Source organism: Callospermophilus lateralis, chromosome 7 (genome assembly GCF_048772815.1).
Source record: "Callospermophilus lateralis isolate mCalLat2 chromosome 7, mCalLat2.hap1, whole genome shotgun sequence".
Lineage (NCBI taxonomy): Eukaryota > Metazoa > Chordata > Mammalia > Rodentia > Sciuridae > Callospermophilus > Callospermophilus lateralis.
In genome coordinates, this window is record NC_135311.1 from 116,470,308 (window position 1) to 116,491,519 (window position 21,212).

A 21,212-nucleotide genomic window follows, 5' to 3' on the forward strand; every position below is an offset into this window, starting at 1 on the left:
TGTGTTTTTTCCTGAAACCCAAGATTTGGGACTAATGTAATACTTTAGTTATTAATGCCTTTCTATGTCTTTTCACCAACTTTAGTAGCCGAGATCTAATGAGCACTTGTTAATGCCAAATATATTATCTTAGGTAATTCCAACCTAACCTCTTTCCTCATCCCACCCCTTTGCTGTCACTTCCCCAAAGGAGCATCACTCAAGGGTGATCCCTGCCCTTTGTTGAAATCAGTCATCAGTGCTCCATACTCAGGAAGAATGGAGAGGGTGGGCAAGGGATGCTCTTAAGGACTAATTTTGGGGCTTGGAATTTAACTCAGTGGCAGAGCACTTGCCTTTTGTGTGCAAGACCCTGGGTTCTATCCCCACCGCTGTGTGGCCCCAGTGCTTGCCTTTTTTATTTAGATCAGGTTCAAAATGAGAGTCTTTGGTGATCCTGTCTGCCTATTTTTTCTACAAGATCCCTGTTTGACTGCAAGAAACAGCTAATATTCTTGTGTTCTCCAACCCCAACCTTTAAGATCTTGGGTGGAATTGAGCAACTGCCCCAGGGTCTGAATCTGGTATCCAATAGAAAGAGCTAGGGAATGGGGCTCTGGATGTGGCTCAAGTGGTAGCCCGCTTGTCTGGCATGTGTGAGGCACTGGGTTCGATCCCCAGCACCACATAAAAGAAAATAAAGATATCGTGTCCACCTAAGACTAAAATATTTAAGAAAAATGACTTCTTAAAAAGAAAAAAGAAAGAGCTAGGGGAGCCAGGAAGCACTGGTTTGCCCTTAAGCACAATTCTCCAAAGGCCAGGGCCTACTGCAGAACAGTATTCCCAGCAGCCCCTTTGCCTTCAGCATTTGGATCTTCTGTTTTTCACATGTCTTCTTTTAGAAATCTCAACTCCATGAATGGCCATCTTTCTCCCACCTATCTATTGCTCTAGTCACCATCCTCACCCCTGCAACACTTCACTCTGGATTGGTATTTTCCTTCCTGGTTCAACGTGTCTCTTGGGCAACCCCTCACGTTGGTTTGTGCTTTGGCTCCTCCAGTTGCTTAAAACCCCAGTGGACAACCTCTCTAGAGCCTGAACTTCTGAAGTAGAGTGAGTGGATAATCATACCTAATTGAGCTGACTACAAACTGATTCTGAAAACCAGCCCAGGATGCAAGGAGACATTGCCAGTGGGGAAGAGAGTTAAAGCCTTGGAAATGGAGGTGCAGTGAGAAGACATGGCTCCAGCCTTCCTGTTGGAACAGTAGCTTCATTGAGGGTTCCCAGGAGTGTACCTACTGCTTTCTAGTTGTCACATTCCCCAGAGCCCCCTCGTTAGGAGTGGGTACCTGGGATGCCCCTTTACGGTGTGGAGGGGAGGTAGAATGAGGTCTGAGGGGTCCTGTCATTGCCCTGTCTAGGTAACTGCAGTCGTCCTGTGCACTGTGTGCCAGAATAGCCCTGGAAGGAATCTGGGCTTACCTACTGCCACAAAGGCTTCTCCTGTTCTTTGGTTACATTCATTCATTCAGATTTTTTGGTGCCTTGTATGTGCCAAGCACAATTAGATTTGCAAATTTTGAAAATTAGGTGGAAATAAGATGGTGTGAGCAGAAGCCAGAGTAAGGATGCTCAGTTGCAATGAAGAGCCATGTGGCCAGAGCCATCAGGTACTGAAGGGGTACACAGCTGTTGGCTGAGGTGCGGGCAAGAAAATCAGGCCCTCTCAGAGGGAACTTGTGGAAGTCCACCTCAGGGCATCTGCTGTGGGGAGAACAGTATTTCTGTTGAACGCCCTGACCAGGCTGTGGAAGGAGAGGTTGCTTTCCTTGGTTTGAATCAGTAGTTCTTAACATTTTTAGAATTTTGGATTCCTTTGGAGATGCAAGGATAATAGAACTTTTTTTTTTTTAAGAGAGAGAGATAATTTTTTTTTTAATTTTAATATTTATTTTTCAGTTTTTTGGCAGACAGAACATCGTTGTTTGTATGTGGTGCTGAGGATCGAACCCGGGCCGCACGCATGCCAGGCGAGCACGTTACCGCTTGAGCCACATCCCCAGCCCTGAGATAATTTTTTTAATATTTATTTTTTTATTTTTTCCAGCGGACACAACATCTTTGTATGTGGTGTTGAGGATCAAACCCAGGCCGCACGCATGCCAGGCGAGCACGCTACCGCTTGAGCCACATCCCCAGCCCAGATAACAGAACTTTTTTACTAGAAAAATGCATGCACATGTTTGCATAGTTCCATGCACTTAGGAATTCCCAAATGCCCGTCTTTGCTTCCTAAGTCTAAAGCATCTCGCCTTTACCAAACTGGGGGTGTAGCTCGGTGACAGCACTTGCCTAGCTTGTACAATGCCCAGGTTCAATCCCCAGGGACACAAAAAGAATCTTGCCTTTGGATATGGAGTATGAATCTCTGCCCAGATGCCTACTGCTGAGAAAAGCCCATTCAGCCAGCTTTTTAAGAAGGTGGGCTGCTAGGCTGAGGAGGAACTGTTTGGGAATTATTGCTAGGATTCACTACCTCTGCTGAACCCAGTCGCTGATCCTGGGATGAGCCTCCCAAGAGCAGGAGTCTCCATGCTCTCCAGCTCTGAGAGGAAGGGAATAGATATGTCAAGCCTCAACCAGTTATCCCTGTTCTCTTGCCTTCTGGTCCCTTCCCTGAGGTCAGCTGGTGCTGGAAGACGCTGAGAGGGAGTACCCTAAATGTAACCAATGTGTTAGGGAACTGAGAGGCAAACAAATTTTGAGACTTTACCTCTCTCTGCACTTTTTTTTTTTTTAATCCTTGGGATGACAATTCCCTCTCCATTTATGCTTCAAGTCCTGCCATCATCTTCTTGCCATTCCATATGAGTTCTGGGAGGAGCCTGGTTTCCCTTCCCTCCGATCTCTTCTAAGAGTCCCTCCACCTGCCAAGTTTCTGATCCAGTCAAATAAGTCTCCTTTCCAATCATATGAAGGTTCTCCAAAAGACTCAGAATGGAAATGCAGTATGACCCAGCTATATCACTGCCTGGTATTTATCCTCAAGAATTAAAGTCATCATACTATAACGATACATGCACACCCATGTGTACAGCAGCACAGTTCACAATAGCCAAACTACGGAATCAGTCTAGGTGTCCATCAATGGAAGAATAGATAAAGAAAATGTGGTATATATACACAACTAGTTTTATGCAGCCATGAAGAAGAATGAAATGTCCTTTGCAGGAAAGTGGATGGAACTTGTGAACATTGTGTTAAGCAAAATAACTCAAAAAGTAGAGGGTTGTATGTTCTCTCTCATGTGGAAGCTAAAGAGGAAAAAAGGAGAAGAAAGGGGGAAGGAGGAGAATCTGGGTGTGGTGGTACACTCCTATAATCCCAGCAGTTTGTGAGGCTGAGGAAGGAAGATCGCAAGTCAAAGCCAGCCTCAGCAACTTAGCAAGACCCTGTCTCTAAATAAAATATAAAAAAGGGCTGGGGATGTGGCTCAGTGACTTCAATCCCTAGTACCAAAAAACTGAAAGGGCCCATCCCAGAATAGGTCCTCGCTACAGGCTCTCCATTGTATCATATCACCTTGGCACCTGTCACTGAGAGACTGGTGGAGGACTATAGCCAAGAACGAGGGAATAGATGCCCCTTTAGCCCTGAGAATCAAGGGGGCTGGTTGTGCTCAGCCTCCCAGAGCTGGGTGGAAAGATTAGAATAATTTCCCACTCTCACCTCCAGCAGTTAGTTATTTATCTTGCACAGGAAAACGTGAAAGGTGCCTAAGCAGACACTTCCAGGTCTGACTCCTCTGAGCTGGGGGAGGCAGAGCCTGGAATTCAGGAATCCAGTCTGAGAGCTACCTCTTGCCCTTGACTCAGGTCCAACTCAGGGACGGTGTGGGGTCTGAACCTGAAGAACCCTGAAACAAAGTAAATCATGCTTTCTAACCCTCTCTGACTCAGGGTTTCCTTGGTGTGGGCTCTGAGGAAACCCATCACCTCAGGCACCTTCTGATGGAGGCAAATAAGGTCAGATCAGAGGCAACAGATATCTATTTCCTGTCCCTGCACCTGCTCTAGTTCTGCTTCCCCTGGGGCTTGGGATGCTGCTGTGGCCATGCCAACAACTCTCAGGGGCAGTTACTAGGATGCAGGCCTCTTTGTGCCTCCCTTATGCTGTCCCTTGGACAGTACCACCTTCAGGAAGCAAAAGCCAAACCCCTGGAATCCCTTGTTCCCTAGAGGTTGACCTCCCGTGCTCTGTGCTCCCCAGCCTGCTTGCTTATTTGCATAGTGCTATAATGGCAATCTCTGTTTGCAGCCCTCCTCTGGGCTACCCAGAGCTGGCCCTTCACTCTGGCTCCTGCAGCACCTCATCAGATGTCTGTAGCCAATGGTAGCCATAAGCTGCCTTGCTCAAAGGTAGCTGTCCTCAGCCCAGGGACCCTGTGACCAATTCTAAGCTAGGCCAAATGCTGGACCCTGGGACTGCTTGTACTTTTTCCATTTAACTTCTTCCATTTAAGCACTGCATGCCCTTTCATTGACCTGTGACCTTTAAACTTGTCATTCCCTGTAGTGACTCCTCCTCTCTTTTCTTTTTTTAATTTGTTCTAATTAGTTATACATGACAGTAGATTGCATTTTGACACATTGTACACAAATGGAGTACTATCCTCTCCTTTTCCTCCTACCAGCCCTCCTGCTGGTCTTCCTGGTAGCTGAACCTTGCTCCTGTCTAGGTAAGCAGCATGTAAAGGAGAGGAGAGCTTTCCTAATTGATGGATGCCCTTCAGCACATGGAGTGGAATCACAGTGCTCAAAGCTGGCCAGACATGCACAGATTCTGCTGCTTCCAAGAGGCATAGCGCTCCAACCACACAGCAGAGTGTGGGCATGGGGAGCACCACTGCAGGTGCAGGGCCCAGGCACAATGGGGCTCCAGCCTGATGCTATCATGAGAGGAAAGGGAGTGGAGCCACACCCTGGAGCAGATAATCAGGCACCCACCCGTATCTCACCAGAGCTGGACCTTCAAGGAACCAGCATGTCTGGGGTCTAGCAAGCTCCATCCTTTCACACCACATGATGCCAAAACCCAGGGCAGCAGCTGGAATTTTCCACATCTCCATGACATACATGCCCCCTTGTTCCTGACCTGCACATTCTCTAGGGACTGCCTGGCTGACCTCAAGAGGCGGGAGCTAGGGACCAAGGAGGTTTAGGTCAGTCCATATTTAGCTCAGCCCATGTTTTGCTTTCGGCCTCCATGAGTGGGAGAGGGGTAAGGGAAGGAAGAACGGCCCATCTCTTCTTGCGGCGGAACCAATCCTGCTTAAGCTGTACTGGCTGCAGCCAGAACTATATGGCAGGAACCCCAGGTGTTGCAAGGCTGACACTAGCCCTGCTATCAGTAGCGCTGTCCAGTCTTGGCCTTCAGCAGCTGCTTCCAGATGGGTGGGAACCTCCACTTTAGCCGGGCAGCTTCAGGGGCTACCAGTAGCCCACTTCCCTGCACTCTGGCTATGGATACTCTGCTGCTCCTTCACTCCTGCTCCTGTCCCAGTTCCCCTAGCAGAAGAAAGAGAACAGCAGTCAAGGAGACCCTGTAGGCCCTGCAAGCCCCCAGGCCCACCTACTCCAATCCTACAGCTGTGTCTTTCTTACAAGTAATTGGTCAAGTCCACAGCTCTGGGCTCAAGGTGCCTCCCCCCTCCCTCCCAGGGCCTATGACATGGGACCCTCCAAGGGATCAGGGCATTAACCCTAATCCCAGGAAAGAGGCTGGAGTTATCTTAAAAAAAAAAAAAAAAAAAAAAAACTCTTGCCTGATCCCCATACAATGAAAAGGCCCCGAGACCCTGCAGGGACAGGGAACAGGTATCTGTTCCAGACCCTCCTCCCCAGCCTTTAACATCAAGATGGAGCTGGAATTGGAGTTCCTGCAATGATCCCTTCCTGTTTGATCTCTCAAGGTAGAAACAATCCCCTTTCCCTTCACCCCTTACATCACTTTGAAAATGAATTCCAGTAAATTTGAGATCCATTTGTGATGTGGATGCATCAAGAGGAGATGACAGGGAGATATATCTGCTTCTGGAATGAGTCTCCATAAGCAAGTTGGATGGTCATTAAAGCACAATTTAGGGAAAGAGGAAGGGACTGGTCAGAAGTCATGGTGATCCCTCAGCACTGGCCCATCTACTGCTCCTTCAGTTTGGGCCAAAGCTTGAGAGAAGGTGTATTCATTGAAATCATTCACTGAGTGATCCACTGATTCAATAAGTATGTTCTGGGGGCCAGGAGTGGTGACTCACACCTGTTGTCACAGCTACTCCAGAGGCTGAGGCAGGAGGATCACAAGTTGGAGGCCAGTCTGGGCAACTTTGAGAGACCCTGTCTCAAAAAATAATTTTTAAAAAAGGCCTGGGATGTTGCTCAGTGGTAGAAACCCTCAGATTAAATTCTAGAAGAAGAAAGAAGAAGAAGAAGCAGAGGAGGAGAAAAGAAAAAGAAGAAGAAAAGAGGAGGAGGGGAGGGGGGAGGAGGCAAGAAGAAGAAGAGAAGAAGAAGGAGGAGGAAGAGAAAAGAAGAGAAGAAGGAGGAGGAGGAAGAGAAAAAGAAGAAGAAGAAAAGAAGAGAAGGAGGAGGAGGAGGAGGAAAGAAGAAGAAGAAAAGAAGGAGGAGGAGGAGGAAGAAGGAGGAAGAACAGAAGAAACTCTGCTGGGGTGATGAGATGATGAAAGACATATCCCAGTTCTCAGGGAATTTTAGTTTAGTGACATAACCAAGAATGGACAGAGAACCACCCTAGAAAAGCTTACTGTCCATTTTGTCTAGGCGGAGCAACCATAATATCTTAGATGGGGTCAATAAAGCCCCGAAGTGATAAGGGGAAGACAGATGTGAGTGGTGGGAACAGAACACAAGGTTAAGAGAATAATTCTATAAAATGTGCCCACCATGCTGACAACCACATTCTTTCTTGTCCAAGAAACAATTTACCTGCATCTCTGCCTAGTTTAAGTGGACAGGATATGTCACATTCCTCAGCAAACTACCCATTACCTGCAAGAAAAATGCAGGCCCAAAATAACGTTGGTAAGAGGAACCCAAGTTACCCTGAAGGGGGAGGGCTTTGTGACCCTTTTCACAGACTAAATCCTGGAACTCAGGGAGATAAAGATAATTCCTCCTAACCATAAACTCTTTAAGAATGTATGATTAAGAATCTAATTAGAACCAGTCAACAAGGCCAAAGTGACCTAGAATTGTCATGACGGGTGACTTGAAAGACTGATGTCATGTTACTTTCAGTCAAAAGTTAAGAGGTGGTCCAGGCATGGTGGCGCACACCTATAATCCCAGCAGCTTGGGAGGCTGAGGCTGGAGGATCACAAGTTCAAAGCCAGCCCCAGCAAAAGCGAGGAGCTAAGCAACTCAGTGAGACCCTGTCTCCAAATAAAATTCAAAATAGGCCTGGGGAAGTGGTTCAGTGGTTGAATGCCCCTAAGTTCAATCCCCGGTAGCAAAAAAAAAAAAAAAAAAAAAAAATCAAGAGGTGGACCTGGGAGGGACTCTCTGGAAACTTTTCTGGGATCCCTAATAAAACTGGAGTGCAAGAGAAGCATGCTGTCCCTTTCCTCTCTGAGAGGACCCATTCTCTCTTAGAGTGTCCCTTTCCCCTTTTCCCTTTCCTCTTTTCCCTTTCCTATGCCTTCAAAAAACTCATCCTATTACTCTGAGCAACATGTCTGATTCTTTCTGACCTGATCGCAAGAACTGGGGTTTGAAAGTGTGTGTGGGGAGGGGGGGCGTTCTTCACACTGCCTCAGTTTCCCAGAAGGTGCCAGCACCATAACATTATCAGTTGCCCTCCTACGTCACAGGAATTCTCTTTCTTCTCATTTAAATAAATCCTACTCTGTTCACTTTTCCCTTTCCTTATTGTCTGTGGATTTTAGTTTTCAAATTTGTGAGTCAAGAACTAAGAAAGAAATTGGATAAGCAGAGAATGTAGTTTCATCTCAAAACTCCAGTGTGAAAAGGAGAAATGTCTCTACTAAGGGCCCATGACCAGGGAAATCAGGGGAAGGGGCTTGAGAACAGTGAAGTCCAGCCTAGGGCTGCCTGAGAGCTGAGGAACAGAGGCCTTTGACACAGCCTGTTGACAGTCACACCAGTAGCACGAGTAAACAGTGTCACACACTTGATGTTCACATCCTTATCCTCAAACAGTCTCCTGTGGGCAAAAAGGGCCAGGAGGGACTGTGAGAGAACACATGGCCCTGAGTGACAGTTCAATGGCACAGGAGCAGGAGTGAGGCCTTCAGCTCTGTCCCAGTGTCACCAACTGCCAGGCTGCTTAATCTGGCTGAACCTCAGTCTCTTTGCCTGGAAAAATGAGATACTGGCTGTTCATAATCTTGTTCTCCCTCCATTAAACTAAGACAAGGTAGTTATTTGGGGATGAAGAGTTTCAGTAGAGGTCAGAGCTCGCTCTCTTGGAGTGAGAAGAGTTGAGGGTAGAATTAAGGAGGAAATTAAAATTTATTTTTCTTTCCCTTAAGGTAAATGTGACCATGTTCCTTCCGGGCCCTGGCCCCCTATCTCAGAGATCTGAGGGTGAGGGTTAGGCATTCACTAGAAAGCCTTTCCAGAATACGGACCCCAGCCTATCTCAGGACCTACAGGGTTAACAGGAGCGGGGAGATCCCCCCACCCCAGGATTTACTCGGGCATGCTGGGACTTGCAGACTGGCTGACCATCCTATGGCGCAGGGGCCGCTGGGAAATGTAGTCACTGACCTTGCCGGCCGCAGAGTCCCGCGCTCCCAGCGGTGACAGCTCAGGAGGTAGGCGGCGATGGCAGGGGTCTAGGAGCAGGTGTCGGGTGGGAGGGAGAGGGCAAGCTGACAGCTGGGACCCCTGCACTGTAGCCATGAGATTGGACATTTCCCCCACCCCCTGCCTGTGGCTGATGCAACGGGGCCTGCTGGGCAGGAAGAAGGGCAAGAAGCAACGGGGCACTTTTCCCTCTCCCAGGAAAGAGGAGCAAAACTGGGTTCCTTCTCCAGGATGGGACCCTCCCTACCTGTGAATAAGGAGGTGTCCCCCCAGCTTATTCAGATACACCATTAACACCTCCCAGAGGATCAATACTGCTCCCCAGAGAAGGGAGGCAGAGCCTTCCCCAGGAGCAACGGAACAAAGTACTATCTCCGCAACGTGGCCCGGCATCCCACTGTCAAGGAGTAGACTGGCCCCCACTAGGAAGGGTGGATGCCCTCCCAGATAAAAGGCACGACAACGAATTGCAGACCTGGCCAGGGGCAAAGTATGGGGCTCTTCTCTTGAAAAGCTTTAAAAGCCCATTCTAGAGAGTGGGAAGAGGAGGAGGACCAGGCCTCCCCTTCCCTTCTCCCTGTACAAAAGCCCTCTTTCCTGCCCCACAGCCCTCTGAAGCAGCTGTCACTTCATCCATCATTTGTAGACCAAAGGGGGATTCTACCTGTCCTGCCCAGGGAGAGTCTCAGCGGGGGCAGCATGGATCAGTCGGTGGCTATCCAGGAGACTCTGGCTGAAGGGGAATATTGCATCATCATATCCTTCCTGGCTCTGAGCTCCTAGCTCTGGCCCCGTGAGAGGTCAAACAAGGGTGTCAAGGTGTCTGTCCATTCTCTTCCCTTTTTCTCTGAGCTGTCAGGGGAGAAGGAAGCCAATATTTGCTAAGTACTCACTTGGTCCTGGACTCCTTGTCAAGTGCCTTAAGTATGCAACTAGCCTCCCAAACCCCTATGAAGTTGGGGATTATTATCCCCATTTTGCAGATGAAAAAGGCTCAGAGAGGAGAAGTGACTTGACCAAGGTCACATAGGGAGTCTGGGAGGCAGGAGAAGGGCAGGGAAGGTGGGGTGGGCTGGATGGGGAGAGGCCTGGCTTTGGGTTTCATTTTTCCTTGACTCTGAGCAGCAGGCGGTACAAGGTATGCTGTGTGAAGGGGACAGCCGGCAGAGCCGCCTACTGGGGCTCGTTCGCTACCGCCTGGAGCATGGTGGCCAGGAACACGCGTGAGTGAGGGGCTCGGTCTCTGTCTGTCTAGGACTTGGGGTTAGTCTCCATTGGGGGTGTGGTTCAGTGGCTAAGCACTTCTTGCTTCAATCCAATCCCCAGTACCCCCACCCTAAAAAAAAAGAGATTAAAGTAGGGTTGAAGATAGAGTTCAAAGGTAGAGTGCTCGCCCACCATGGGTGATCCCCAGTACAGCAAAAAATAAATAAATAAATAAAGATTGTGGCCGGCTGGGGCTGTAGCTCAGTGGTAGAGCACTTGCCTTGCATGCGTGAGGCACTGGGTTCAATCCTTAGCACCACATAAAAATAAATAAAATAAAGATATTATGTCCATCTACAACTAAAAAAAAATTTTTTTGAACTGAAAAAAGAAAGAAAAGATTATGGCACATACCTGTAATCTCAGCTACTTGGGAGGCTGAGGCAGGAATATTGGCAAATTCAAGGCCATCCTGGGCAATTTAGTGAGACCCTGACTCAAAATAAAAAATAAGAAGGTCTGGGATGTAACTCAGTGGTAGGGAGCCCCAAGGTTCATTCACCATTAATTAAAAAAAAAAAAAAATTGGGAGTGGTCACAGGAGGCCGATTTGCCAAAGGGCGGCATCTTGGGAAATGAGTCTCTTTAGATGGAGGAGGATTAAGGAACCTGAGGAAGAACGAATTAGAGAGGGAAAAATCAAATTTTGCAACTGCAAAGGCCTTTCAACACTTATCTTTGCCTTAGAACACAAGGGAACTTAAAATTTTCCTCATGTATCAGCGCCCTTCAGACAAGGTTGGGCGCATTCAGGGTGGTATGGCCGTAGATGAGTCTGTACTTCAAAGGTTTGAAACACTGTGAGGCACATAGAGGTTCTCTGGAAGCATTGCCTGGTCATATCCACTCAGTACACTGGAGCAGAGGGTAAGTGACACTCGTCAAAGACCTCATAGCTAGTAAGTGGACCTCAGGGCCTCAGAACTGGGTGGAAGGGGCCAGAGATGGATTTTCTTATCCTCCATCCTAGTTTTAGAGATAGGAAACTGAGGTTGGGGAAGGAGAGGGGGTGGCTGAGGTTGCACTGTGGCTGTCACATGCAGCACTTAGAAGGTACATTTTACTAACAGCATGGGCTCCCCAAAGTGAGAAAAGTTCCACTTTGATGACCTCATCCATAAACTGCAGTTTCCACAGGCACCTTGAACAGAGCTGGCCTGAGTAGTGAGGCTGGGCACCACCAGAATTGCCCTAGGGACCCACAGACAGCATCAGCATCTAGGCCTCCAAGAGGAGCCTAAGGCATGGCCAGTGGACCCTGTCCTCACTTCCGCTTCCTGCCCTCAGTCTCTTCCTGTATACGCACCGGAGGATGGCCATTACCGGGGATGATGTCTCCTTGGACCAGATAGTACCAGTTTCACGAGATTTTACGCTGGAAGAAGGTGCCAAAGGGGGCTGGGTGGTATGAATCCCTCTCCTCTAGGTGTCCCCTGAGTCATCTCTGCCCTCATTGGGGATGGGTGGTGGGAATAAGGATGACATTGGGGCAAAGGTGCTCAGTTGCTAAAGACATTCTCATTTTCTTCCTGTATAGTGTCCCCAGATGGTGAACTCTACATCCTTGGTGAGTGATCCTCTCACTCTGGGTCCCAGTTGGGGAAGAGGGTACAGGATCTGCAGAGAGAGAGAGAGGAATGTGTGAAGTAAGAACACCCCTGATGTCCTTACTGTGGCAAATAAGACCCTGCAGGGACTTTTCAGAGACTGAGTCTTCCCCTTCTATAAAGTGGGGAGGGTATTAACCAATTGAGTCCCAAGCTTTCAATTCTTTATAGGACATAATGGGTTATTTTGGAAGTGAGAATACAGAGGGTTCTCTTACTGTAAGTAAATTTCCATGGGCTCATTTCCATCCTCTCTCCCTTGCTTACTGCCCTAGACTCCTCTGGGTCTCTCTCATCACCTTGAACACCCCATGTTCTCACAGTGGAGTTCCCTCTTCCTGAAAGCCCCACCCCTCTTTACACTTCCTAGTCATCTTTCAGGGGTCAGGTCACACATTTCTTTTCCAAGGAAGCCTTTGATGAACACTTAAATTTTCTGCAAACTTTTTCTTTTTCTTGCTCTTGCCAGGCCCCTGTCACATATAGTGATTTGATGATTTGTACTGACTTACTTGATGACTGACTTCTTTGTTAGATGATGATGATGATGATGATAGTAATAGAGGCCAATATAGTACCAAGGATTACCTTGTGTCAGATAACAAGCTGAAAGCTTTACATACATCACATTATGCTTTCTTCACAACCACTCTATGAGATTATCACTGTTTTTATCCCCATTTTGTGGGCAAGGTAACTGAGGCCCAGTAAAATTAAATAATTTAGTAGGGGATGGAATCTGGATTCAAACTTAGAATTCAGACCCTGGGGTCCACACTTGTAATTGCTTTGCTAGTTGCTTTTGTTCCTTCATTAGTTCAGCACGTTTTTGAATGCTCACCATGTGCCACTGGGTACTGGCCATATGCCACGAACAAGGTGACTTCCAGACTTGCTCCCTGAAGAAGGGCCCTCACTATGTTCCTCATCTATATTCCCAGTGCTAGCGCTGTGCCTGGCATTATCAGGAGGATCAACTGATGGTCAGTCCCACCAGAGGATCCACCTGTATGTGCTCTTCATTGCACTGGGAGGGGTAGACACTACTACTAGCTCAGAGAATCTGTTTTTGCCAGCTCCATCCAGTACTGCACTGGTGAGGCTTACTAACTTCTCAGAGCCTACCTACCAATAAAGTGCAGAGGATGTGAATTTGGAACTGAGGATACAAATGGCTCTTTTACTTGCCAGCAGCAACCCTGAATGAGTTGTTTAAGGCCCCAGAGGCTTTGGGGGAGCCTGGAATGATGATTCTCTGTCCTGGGAATGCTACCCTTAAGATCAATCCAAATATTCAGTTGCTGGCAGCTGAGGGCTCATTTTCTGCCTCCTTTGTGCAGGCTCAGATGTGACCGTTCAGCTGGACACAGCAGAGCTCAGCCTTCGATTCCGACTACCCTTTGGCTCACACACCAGGATGTTCCTCCAGGAAGTCACCAAGGCCTGTGTAGGTAGGTAAGACCCCAGGTTCACAGAGAGGTGTCGACTGGGGGTACTGACCTACCCACTCCAGTTGACTTTTCACCCTTTGGACTCACATTCGACAACTTCTGTGCCCTCTAAAAGCTGCTGGCATGGAGCTGCAGTGCCCCTAAGCCACCAGTCAACTGTAGTTTGATTTTCTGTTTAGGATTTCTGGCCCTCAGTATTAGCTGTAGCAGGGTCTCTCTGCACAGGGCTGCACAGGGTAGTTTGTGACTCTGATAATGAACCTCTTACAAGGTGGCAGGGCCAGCAACTTCTAGAGGCACATCCATTTCCCTCTCTCCGTCACCCAGCTAGAACCAAAGGAAGTCAGTTGTATGGGCTCTCATGCCCTTGAACCTGGTCGTGTTCTCCCCAGCAGCTGAGAAAATGGTCTAGCAGTGAGAGGACAAAATTTGTTTAGATCTGAGATCAGCCAGGCAGGTAAAGGAGAATTTGTGTACAGAGCAGAGGACTAACTATAGAACATGCAAATTCAAGCCACCAGGTGCTAGGGTTTGGGCATGATTCTTGTCAAGCTAACATTTTGTCTCTTTGGGTATAGGGGAGGGTGTGCCTTCTATGGTGGTTCCACTTCGGTGGGTGAAGTTCAGGGATTCCAACTCTTAGGTGTTCTAGGAAAGGGACTGGCTTTGGATGCAAACTGGCTTTTGGGGGAAAGGAAATAGAAACAATATTATGTAGCCTTGAAGGCCTGCTTAAGGAATTAAAAAAAAATTTTTTTTTAAAGAGAGAGAGAGAGAGACAGAGAGAGAGGGAGAGAGAGAATTTTAATATTTATTTTTCTTAGTTTTCGGTGGACATAACATCTTTGTTTGTATGTGGTGCTGAGGATCGAACCCAGGCCGCATGCATGCCAGGCGAGCGAGCTACCACTTGAGCCACATCCCTAGCCCAGGAATTTAAAATTTATCCTATAAGCAGGGGAAAAATTTATCTCTAAATCTTAAAAACAATAAAGATCATCTACTTTATGATTATCAGTGTTGATTATAGAAAAGATAATAGTAGTTATGCAGGTTGAGCATCCCTAATGTGAAAATCAAAAATCTAAATGGTTCCAAACTCCAGAACTTTCTGAGTACCAACGTGATGCTGCAAGTAGAAAAATCCCAGACCACGAAACTTTGTTTTATGCCCACAATGATTAAAAACGTTGTATAAAATTACCTTTAGGTTATATGTATAAGGTGTATAAGGTCCCAAGCATTTCAGATCAGAGGTACTTAACTTGCACAACAAAGTGCACAGGCTTTGAATCTACACAGCCTCTTGAGTTTGAAATACATCTGTACCAGGTGAAGTGGTGCACACCTGTAATCCCAGCAACTCAGGAGGCAGAAGCAGGAAGATCACAAGTTTGAGGGGCCAGCCTGGGCAATTTAGTGAGTCTGATAAAAACAAAAGAAAAGAAAGGTGGGAAACTGGGAATGTAGCCCAGTGGTACAATGCTCCTGGGATTTTGTACTCCCCAGTACAAGAGAGAGAGAGAGAGAAGAAAGAATCCATCTGTGTTGCTTTGGGTAAGTCATGTCATCTCTCTGAACCTTAGTTTTTGGTATCTTCTATATGTAATGAATATCTTTCTCATGGAGTTGTAGGAATTAAAAGTAACGTGTATGCAAATGTTTTTGAAACTGTAGAGGGTTTTCGTGCTCTCCATCAGAAGAACCAGACAAAGGCACATTGGCAGAGGAGAGACTTTTTATTCTTATGCTTGAGCACAAGGGAGGCAGCATATGGAGACGTAAATCCCAGGCTGACTCAAACAAACAAACAAAAGGACAGAAATGTGTAGCTTTATAGTGCTCCTATGGCAGTCAGGGACGAGATCTCTTGATGTCACTTTATGGTAGATGTGGAGTTCCAGCTCTCATCATTCTCTCATCATTCCTCCCTCTTCTGTGTCCCATGTCTCATTATCATCTTGGTTCTCTGCCTCCAGGTGTGATCATTTCTATGCTCATTAGCATAGTAATTAGAAAAGGTAATTGAAGGTTAGTTAGTGACTATTCTACACATGTGTTTGACCCTTACCATTGGGGGAAAAAACCTGACACTATTTCAGAATAGGGCAACCTATTGTTCTGTCTTAGTGGAACTGATCGATAACTCAATTAATTGTTTTGTTTTCCTTGGTCCTGGCTTCCTACTACGGACTGACTTTCCAACCTCCCATTTCCTAGTGTGCTACCTTAATTTCATAGCCTTGAAATCTGATCTACTTTTAAAGTCCCAGTTTTCTGGTATTTTTTTTTTTAAATATTTATTTATTTATTTTTAGTTTTCGGCGGACACGATATCTTTGTTTGTATGTGGTGCTGAGGATCGAACCCAGGCCGCACGCATGCCAGGCAAGCGCGCTACCACTTGAGCCACATCCCCAGCCCCTGGTATTTTTAACTTTACAAGATTGAGGGTTAACTTAGCTGTCTCAAAATTGCCCACCATATAGAAGGAGCTCAGCAAGTGTTTATTCCTTGGTGCATAGATCATATCTAACATTCACTGTGGACTTGTCATGTGTGAAACACTATTCTAAGACCTTTTCACACAACATCTTATTTAACCCTCACCATGACTTTGTAAGGCAGGTATTATCAATGTCTCCACTTTACAGATGAGGAAACTGAGTCTCAGAGAGGATAAGTGCTTATCTGAGTACACAGCTAGGAAACTGTCAGCCAGGATTAGGCAGTATTAGCTAGCTCTACTCCAGAGCCTGAGCTGGAGCCCTTGAGCATCTTGCTGTCTTGCTTCCCTGGTTTGTGATTCCCTCTTCCTATAAATGGTTCAGGGAAGGTTCTGTGTAGGAAGTGGTATTAAAGCTGACAGTAGAAGAGAGAACAAGATTCTTTTTCCCAGTTAAGCATACAAGGAGGGGAAAAGGCATGATTGTGAGAGGGGGAAGCAGGTGGTTCAGAGGTACTGAGCTTGGAAGGGTATGGAGAGAACTGAGCAGAAGAGACTAACAGAGGGCAGCTCATGAAGAGATTTAAATAAGTAACAAAGAACCTGGACTCTGCCCTACAGCTTGTGTGGAGCTAGGAAAGAGTTTTAAGCTGGGGAGCAATAAGGCAAGATTTGCAAGTTAGAAAATTCTTCTGTTAAAAAGAAGACAGAAAGAAAATTCCTCTGCTAACGGGTTTGGAAGGGGTGGGGTGGGGGGAGCCTGGAGCAGGGAAATCAATAGGAATGCATCATAGTGGTTCAGGCATAAAAATAAGGCTTGGACCAGGGTCCTGGGGATGAAACTGGGGAAGAATTGAGGGACTAGAGAGGCATTGAACCGAAGAAACGAAGGCACCATAGGGCTGTGAATTTGTGTGGTGTTGACAACTTTATCACAACTGATTGTGAGCCTGATGTAATGGGCACTTAATATTTGTTGAATGGATGAACATAGCTATCTCTTAAAGTGTGTTGAGAAGATTAAGGAGTAATCTTAGCACACGGTCACAAGGAGGTCGGAGGCGTGCCTGGGATCTCCGCCTAGAGTAGCACTTCTTTGTTTACATCTATTATCGCATCTCGACCTCGTACCCCTGCGGTGAACGAGCGTAACGGGCTTGGAGATTCTCCTGAGAATACAGTCATACAGAAGTGCAGCCTCTTCAAGCCTGTGGCTCAGTCTGCGCTCCTCGTTCCTCCCACAGGCTTGGACCCTGCGACCCGGGATCCTGAGTTCCAGTGGCTGTCCCGATACAGGTGCGCGCCACCACAGGAGGCTGGCTCACCGACACTGCGCGATTGGAACTCGGCCCCGGGCACCTGGCCCGCGTGCGGGACAATTGGCGGAGGCAGGTATCCGTCTCGCGAGAAGCGGTGGGGATTGGAGCAGGTCCTGACTCAGGGGGCGGGCTCCGTTCTGTTTAGGGGCGGGGCGAAGGCGCAGACGAACTTTCGATTGGCGGAGGTGGCACGCGGGGGCGTAGCCGAATGGGGGCGGCACGCTCGGGGCGGGCGGCGATATGAAGAGCTTGAGGAAGCAGGCAGGGAAATGTCCGCCGCCGCCGGCTCTCGAGAGCGCGACTCTGCAGGTCGGGCGGGCGGTGGGAAGCTGGGCTGGGGGCGGCGGCGGGTGGCACTGCCCGGCCATCGGGTGGAAAGGTGCTGCGGGTTGGCGGGCGGGCTCATGGGGCGAGACCAAGGTCCCGGCCGTCCGGAGGTGGGGACCTGGGGCTGAAGTTCTGTGGGGATGTTATTCTCAGCCGGGCATGATGAGGGCAGGCCGGTGGGAAGGGTGTACCCAGGAATCCGGAGGCGGGGGGAATTTAATAAAGTTCCATTTGACTCGATGTGTGACCTCGGGTCGCTCGCTGCCCCTCTTGGGGCCTCAGTTTCTCCAGCTGAGCTTGCTTTTCAGTCCTGACCTTCCCAGGGGCGAACGTGTTTGTGTGGGGTGTGCACTGCTGTTGACAGAGACTTCCTTTGGATGAAGTGGGGTGTGTATTAGGGCTATCTTAGTTCCAGGCCCCTGCGGTAGATTGGGCTATGCACAGAGCTGAAGTTCACTGGAGTCCTGGTCCACCCTGCCACTGGGGGCCAGGATGAGGTTACAGGTGAAAGGGACTAGGTTTTTTCCACACAGCCTTTGGTGGATAATGGGTAGCACAAAAGGCTAATTGTTGAGCTGGAGGTTATCCTCTGGAGAGCTTAGAGGCTCAGAGCTGAAATTTGGGTCAGTCTTGTGCTTTGGGAGGACTTGTCTTTTTGTCTAGATCCAGAGTTTTCTGCAAGGGATTGCTGATGTCCCCTCCCTCCCTCTCCCCCCTGGGTGTGGCCATGAGGCCCCAGTTTCATGTGAGCTTTGGCATAGCCACTAGTACCCATTTGCACCACTTTTTTTCAGTCATTTGCTAGGGATGAAGAGGCTGTCAAGTAGCAGTGTTAAGTGTGGGCCAGCACTCCACTTGCTCTTACAAGGCTTGGAAACTATGAGGGGAGGAGAGTGACATGTTGCACAAGAGTTTGTAAAATGAGAGGAAACTAGGCAAGCAGAGGACTTCCTCAATGCTTATGCTTTTCCTTCATTGCAGCCACCACAAGATGCGATTGAAGCACCTGATGGTGCTGATAGTTTGCACTTTCTTGGGCTTATCTTTAGAGTTCACTTGAAGAGCCGGTCTTGAGACAGCTATTGCTTCAGTTTCCATGACATTCTGGGTTGTGGTACTGGGACAGGTGAGAGTGTAAGATTAAGAGCACATCCTCTCCTTGCCCTTCACAAGAGGCTGCCAGAATCCAGATAATCGGTGGACAACAAGCCCAATGGCAGGACAAAGAGGTGAGATTTGTCTTTTCAGCCCGCATGCCAGAGCCAGGCTGTTGTAGTGCTTCGTTCTTTCAGCAGAGGGATATCTTTGGTGAGACTAGCACCGAAGCCTGTTATCTGCCCCTGAGAGAGAAATGTGCAAGGATGGCAGAATCTTTCATTTCCTTTCACAAAAGGGAAACTAGCCACATACTGGAGAGGAATTATTATCAAAGTTTTGTTTTTACTTTTAGTTTAAAAGAATTTGTCCCCATCAAAACAACACAGTAAGTGAGATTCCACTAGTAATTGCTGATTTGCTTCTATTAAAATTGGTACGAGTGGTACCAAACTCCCCTTTCTGTTCGGGTCATTTCTATTTCCAGAGTTGCTCTGGCCTCAGTCGAGAGTTGCTGCTTCTACAACAGATAAGAGAAACCCTTTGGGCCAACTCTGGACCTTAGTAGATCCAGGCCCCAAGGTTCTTCTATGTGCATGTGATTAAAATTCCCACTCCCAATAGCCAACCCTAGAGAAAAGTTTTTTTGCAATGCTGTTTGTGGCACACAGCAGCAGTACAAGGCACCCCCAAGCATAGGGTCAGCCTCGTGGGACAGTGACCCTTGTAGGGTGAGCCAAGGGCAAGAGCCCCTGGAAGGCCTAAATGTTTTGGGGCTAAGGTGAATAATCTGATCTTCATTCCTCACCTTTGCCTTGATAGAGAAAGGAAAATTCTCACTTTAGTGATTGTCTCAAAAATGTTCATTCCTTTCTTGGATCTGTCTCTGTTGAATTCAGGAATATTAGGGGTAGAAATTATAGTAGAAAAATAAAGTGAAGCTAGTTTCCATCTGGAATCCATGTCTTAAGATTGGGATGGGTATCTAGGAGCCAAGTTGTGATGTTGAAATGAGATACAGTGCTTCTTGTTGAGTGGGAACCTGTTCATCTTATTCTCTGTGGTCTCTTCAACTGCTAAGACTTTTCACTGGTATCTGTTTTAGGCTTATTTTATTGCTCTTAACTTTTATAGCTTTTTCTTTCTTTAAACAGAATGGGGTCTGACTTGGGGGAAATGTCTCATTTTTTTAATATTTATTTTTTAGTTGGACACAATATCTTTATTTATCTATTTTTTTTTTTTTTTTATGTGGTGCTGAGGACCGAACCCAGGGCCTCGCATGTGCTAGGCAAGCGCTCCACCACTGAGCCACAACCCCAGCCCCTCATTATTGTTATCTAGCAACTGAAAATCCATTTATCTGGTTGAAAACCCATCGGGACATCCTTCATAGGGCTCAGTACTTATCAAGTTGTTGTGTAAAAAGCTCACCTGTATTTCATCCTGGGTCCATGCAAAGACCTGCAGTTGTGTTCTGGAGGATTCTGAGCTCTACACTGGAAAGGAAACAGCTACTTGGAAGTCCCATGGGGGCTATTCAGGGCTAATTTATCAAAGTGGTAGGAGCAAACAAATATTGGTATTTTGGATTTTTTTCCATAGTTGATTCAAAGTGAGCTAGCTTTATTGTTACTCAAATTTAGAATGAAATGTGTTATGAGTGTTTTTTCCCCCGGACCCAGGAAACAAAGCTTTAAAGTCTGGCCTGTGAAAGGAAATGAATGCTATTTATATCTTGGGGTAACATAAAGGGTAACCTAGATTACTACAGCAGGAGCCAGAGAGAATGTTAGAAAAATAACCTGTGGGTTGATTTTCTTTTGTCTTGCTTTGTCTGTATTAATAAGTAAAACCTGTGTGACCAACAGATCCTTTTAGCATGAAGAAAATGAATTTGCTTTTGTTTCTCTTAGAGGTAGAAATATTACATATCATTTCCACTTTTGTAGTAACCTCTGCATACTTTCTAAGCAATTTAATTTGAGTCACATGTTTCTTTAAACAAAACAGAACTGGGAGGGTAGTGGCACACAGCTGTCATCCCAGGAGGTTGAGGCAGGAGGATCACAAGTTCAAAGCCAGCCTCAGCAATTTAGCAAGGCCTTAAGCAACTAGTGAATCCCTGTCTCACAAAGGGCTGGGGAAGGTGGGCATGGTGGCGCAGGCCTGTAATCCCAGTGGCTTGGGAGGTGGAGGCAGGAGGATTGGGACAATGTTCAAAGGCAGCTCTGTAACTCAGTGAAACCCTGTCTCTAAATAAAATACAAAATAGGGCTAGGGATGTGACTCAGTGGTCAAGTGCCCCTGAGTTCAATCCCAGTTATCTCCATCCCGCCAAAAAAGGGGGGGGGGTGGCTTGGCGGGGATGGCACAGTGTTTAGGTGCTCCTGGATTCAATCTCTGGTACTAATAAATAAATAAATGAAATAAAATAAAACTGTACCAATTTTTCTTCTTCCTTTTGTTCTCCATTTTCCTTCTTTGTCCCATATAAACATATGTTTATTTCTAGTACAGGAGAATCCCCTAAAGACTTTTTTTCCCTTGTGAAAACAGTTTGATTTGGAATTCTACAGTGATTTTCTATAACAAGAGAGGTGACCCACAAATATTTATTTAGGAGCAGAGCTTTTAATGGAAGAATCCTTAGGGATGGGTAGTTTAGGAAGAGGAGGTGTCAATATCTGTTACAGGAAAGGCAGTGTTGGGCATAGATACTGGCTGACCTACATTTTTGTTTGTTTGTTTTGGTTGGTTGTTTTTTTTTTTTTTCCTTAAAATATACTGTAACAACAGCCAAAAGGAAAAAAAAAGTCAATGTAAAAAATATAACTGTAGCAAATTTGTAGTATTTACTGATGATCCAT

The 21,212-nt window shown here is 46.9% G+C and overlaps 1 protein-coding gene across 7 annotated transcripts in view; it reads left to right on the top strand.

The window, feature by feature from the left end:
* The first annotated feature begins 8,787 nt into the window (after window positions 1-8,787).
* Inpp5b (inositol polyphosphate-5-phosphatase B) overlaps window positions 8,788-21,212 on the top strand; it is a 54,559-nt gene continuing 42,134 nt past the window's right edge. For 2 of the 7 annotated variants that reach the window (XM_076860717.2, XM_076860718.2), the window contains exons 1-7: window positions 8,788-8,839; window positions 9,440-9,587; window positions 9,960-10,054; window positions 11,385-11,482; window positions 11,635-11,664; window positions 13,045-13,155; window positions 16,846-16,989. In XM_076860717.2, coding sequence (XP_076716832.2) covers window positions 9,531-9,587; window positions 9,960-10,054; window positions 11,385-11,482; window positions 11,635-11,664; window positions 13,045-13,155; window positions 16,846-16,989 — 535 coding nt within the window. In that variant the 5' untranslated portion in view covers window positions 8,788-8,839; window positions 9,440-9,530. Of the gene's footprint in view, window positions 8,840-9,439; window positions 9,588-9,956; window positions 10,055-11,384; window positions 11,483-11,634; window positions 11,665-11,723; window positions 11,744-13,044; window positions 13,156-16,845; window positions 17,230-18,336; window positions 18,477-21,212 lie in introns of those variants that run through there. The other 5 variants (XM_077109934.1, XM_076860715.2, XM_076860716.2 and 2 more) reach the window with 5 other exon arrangements.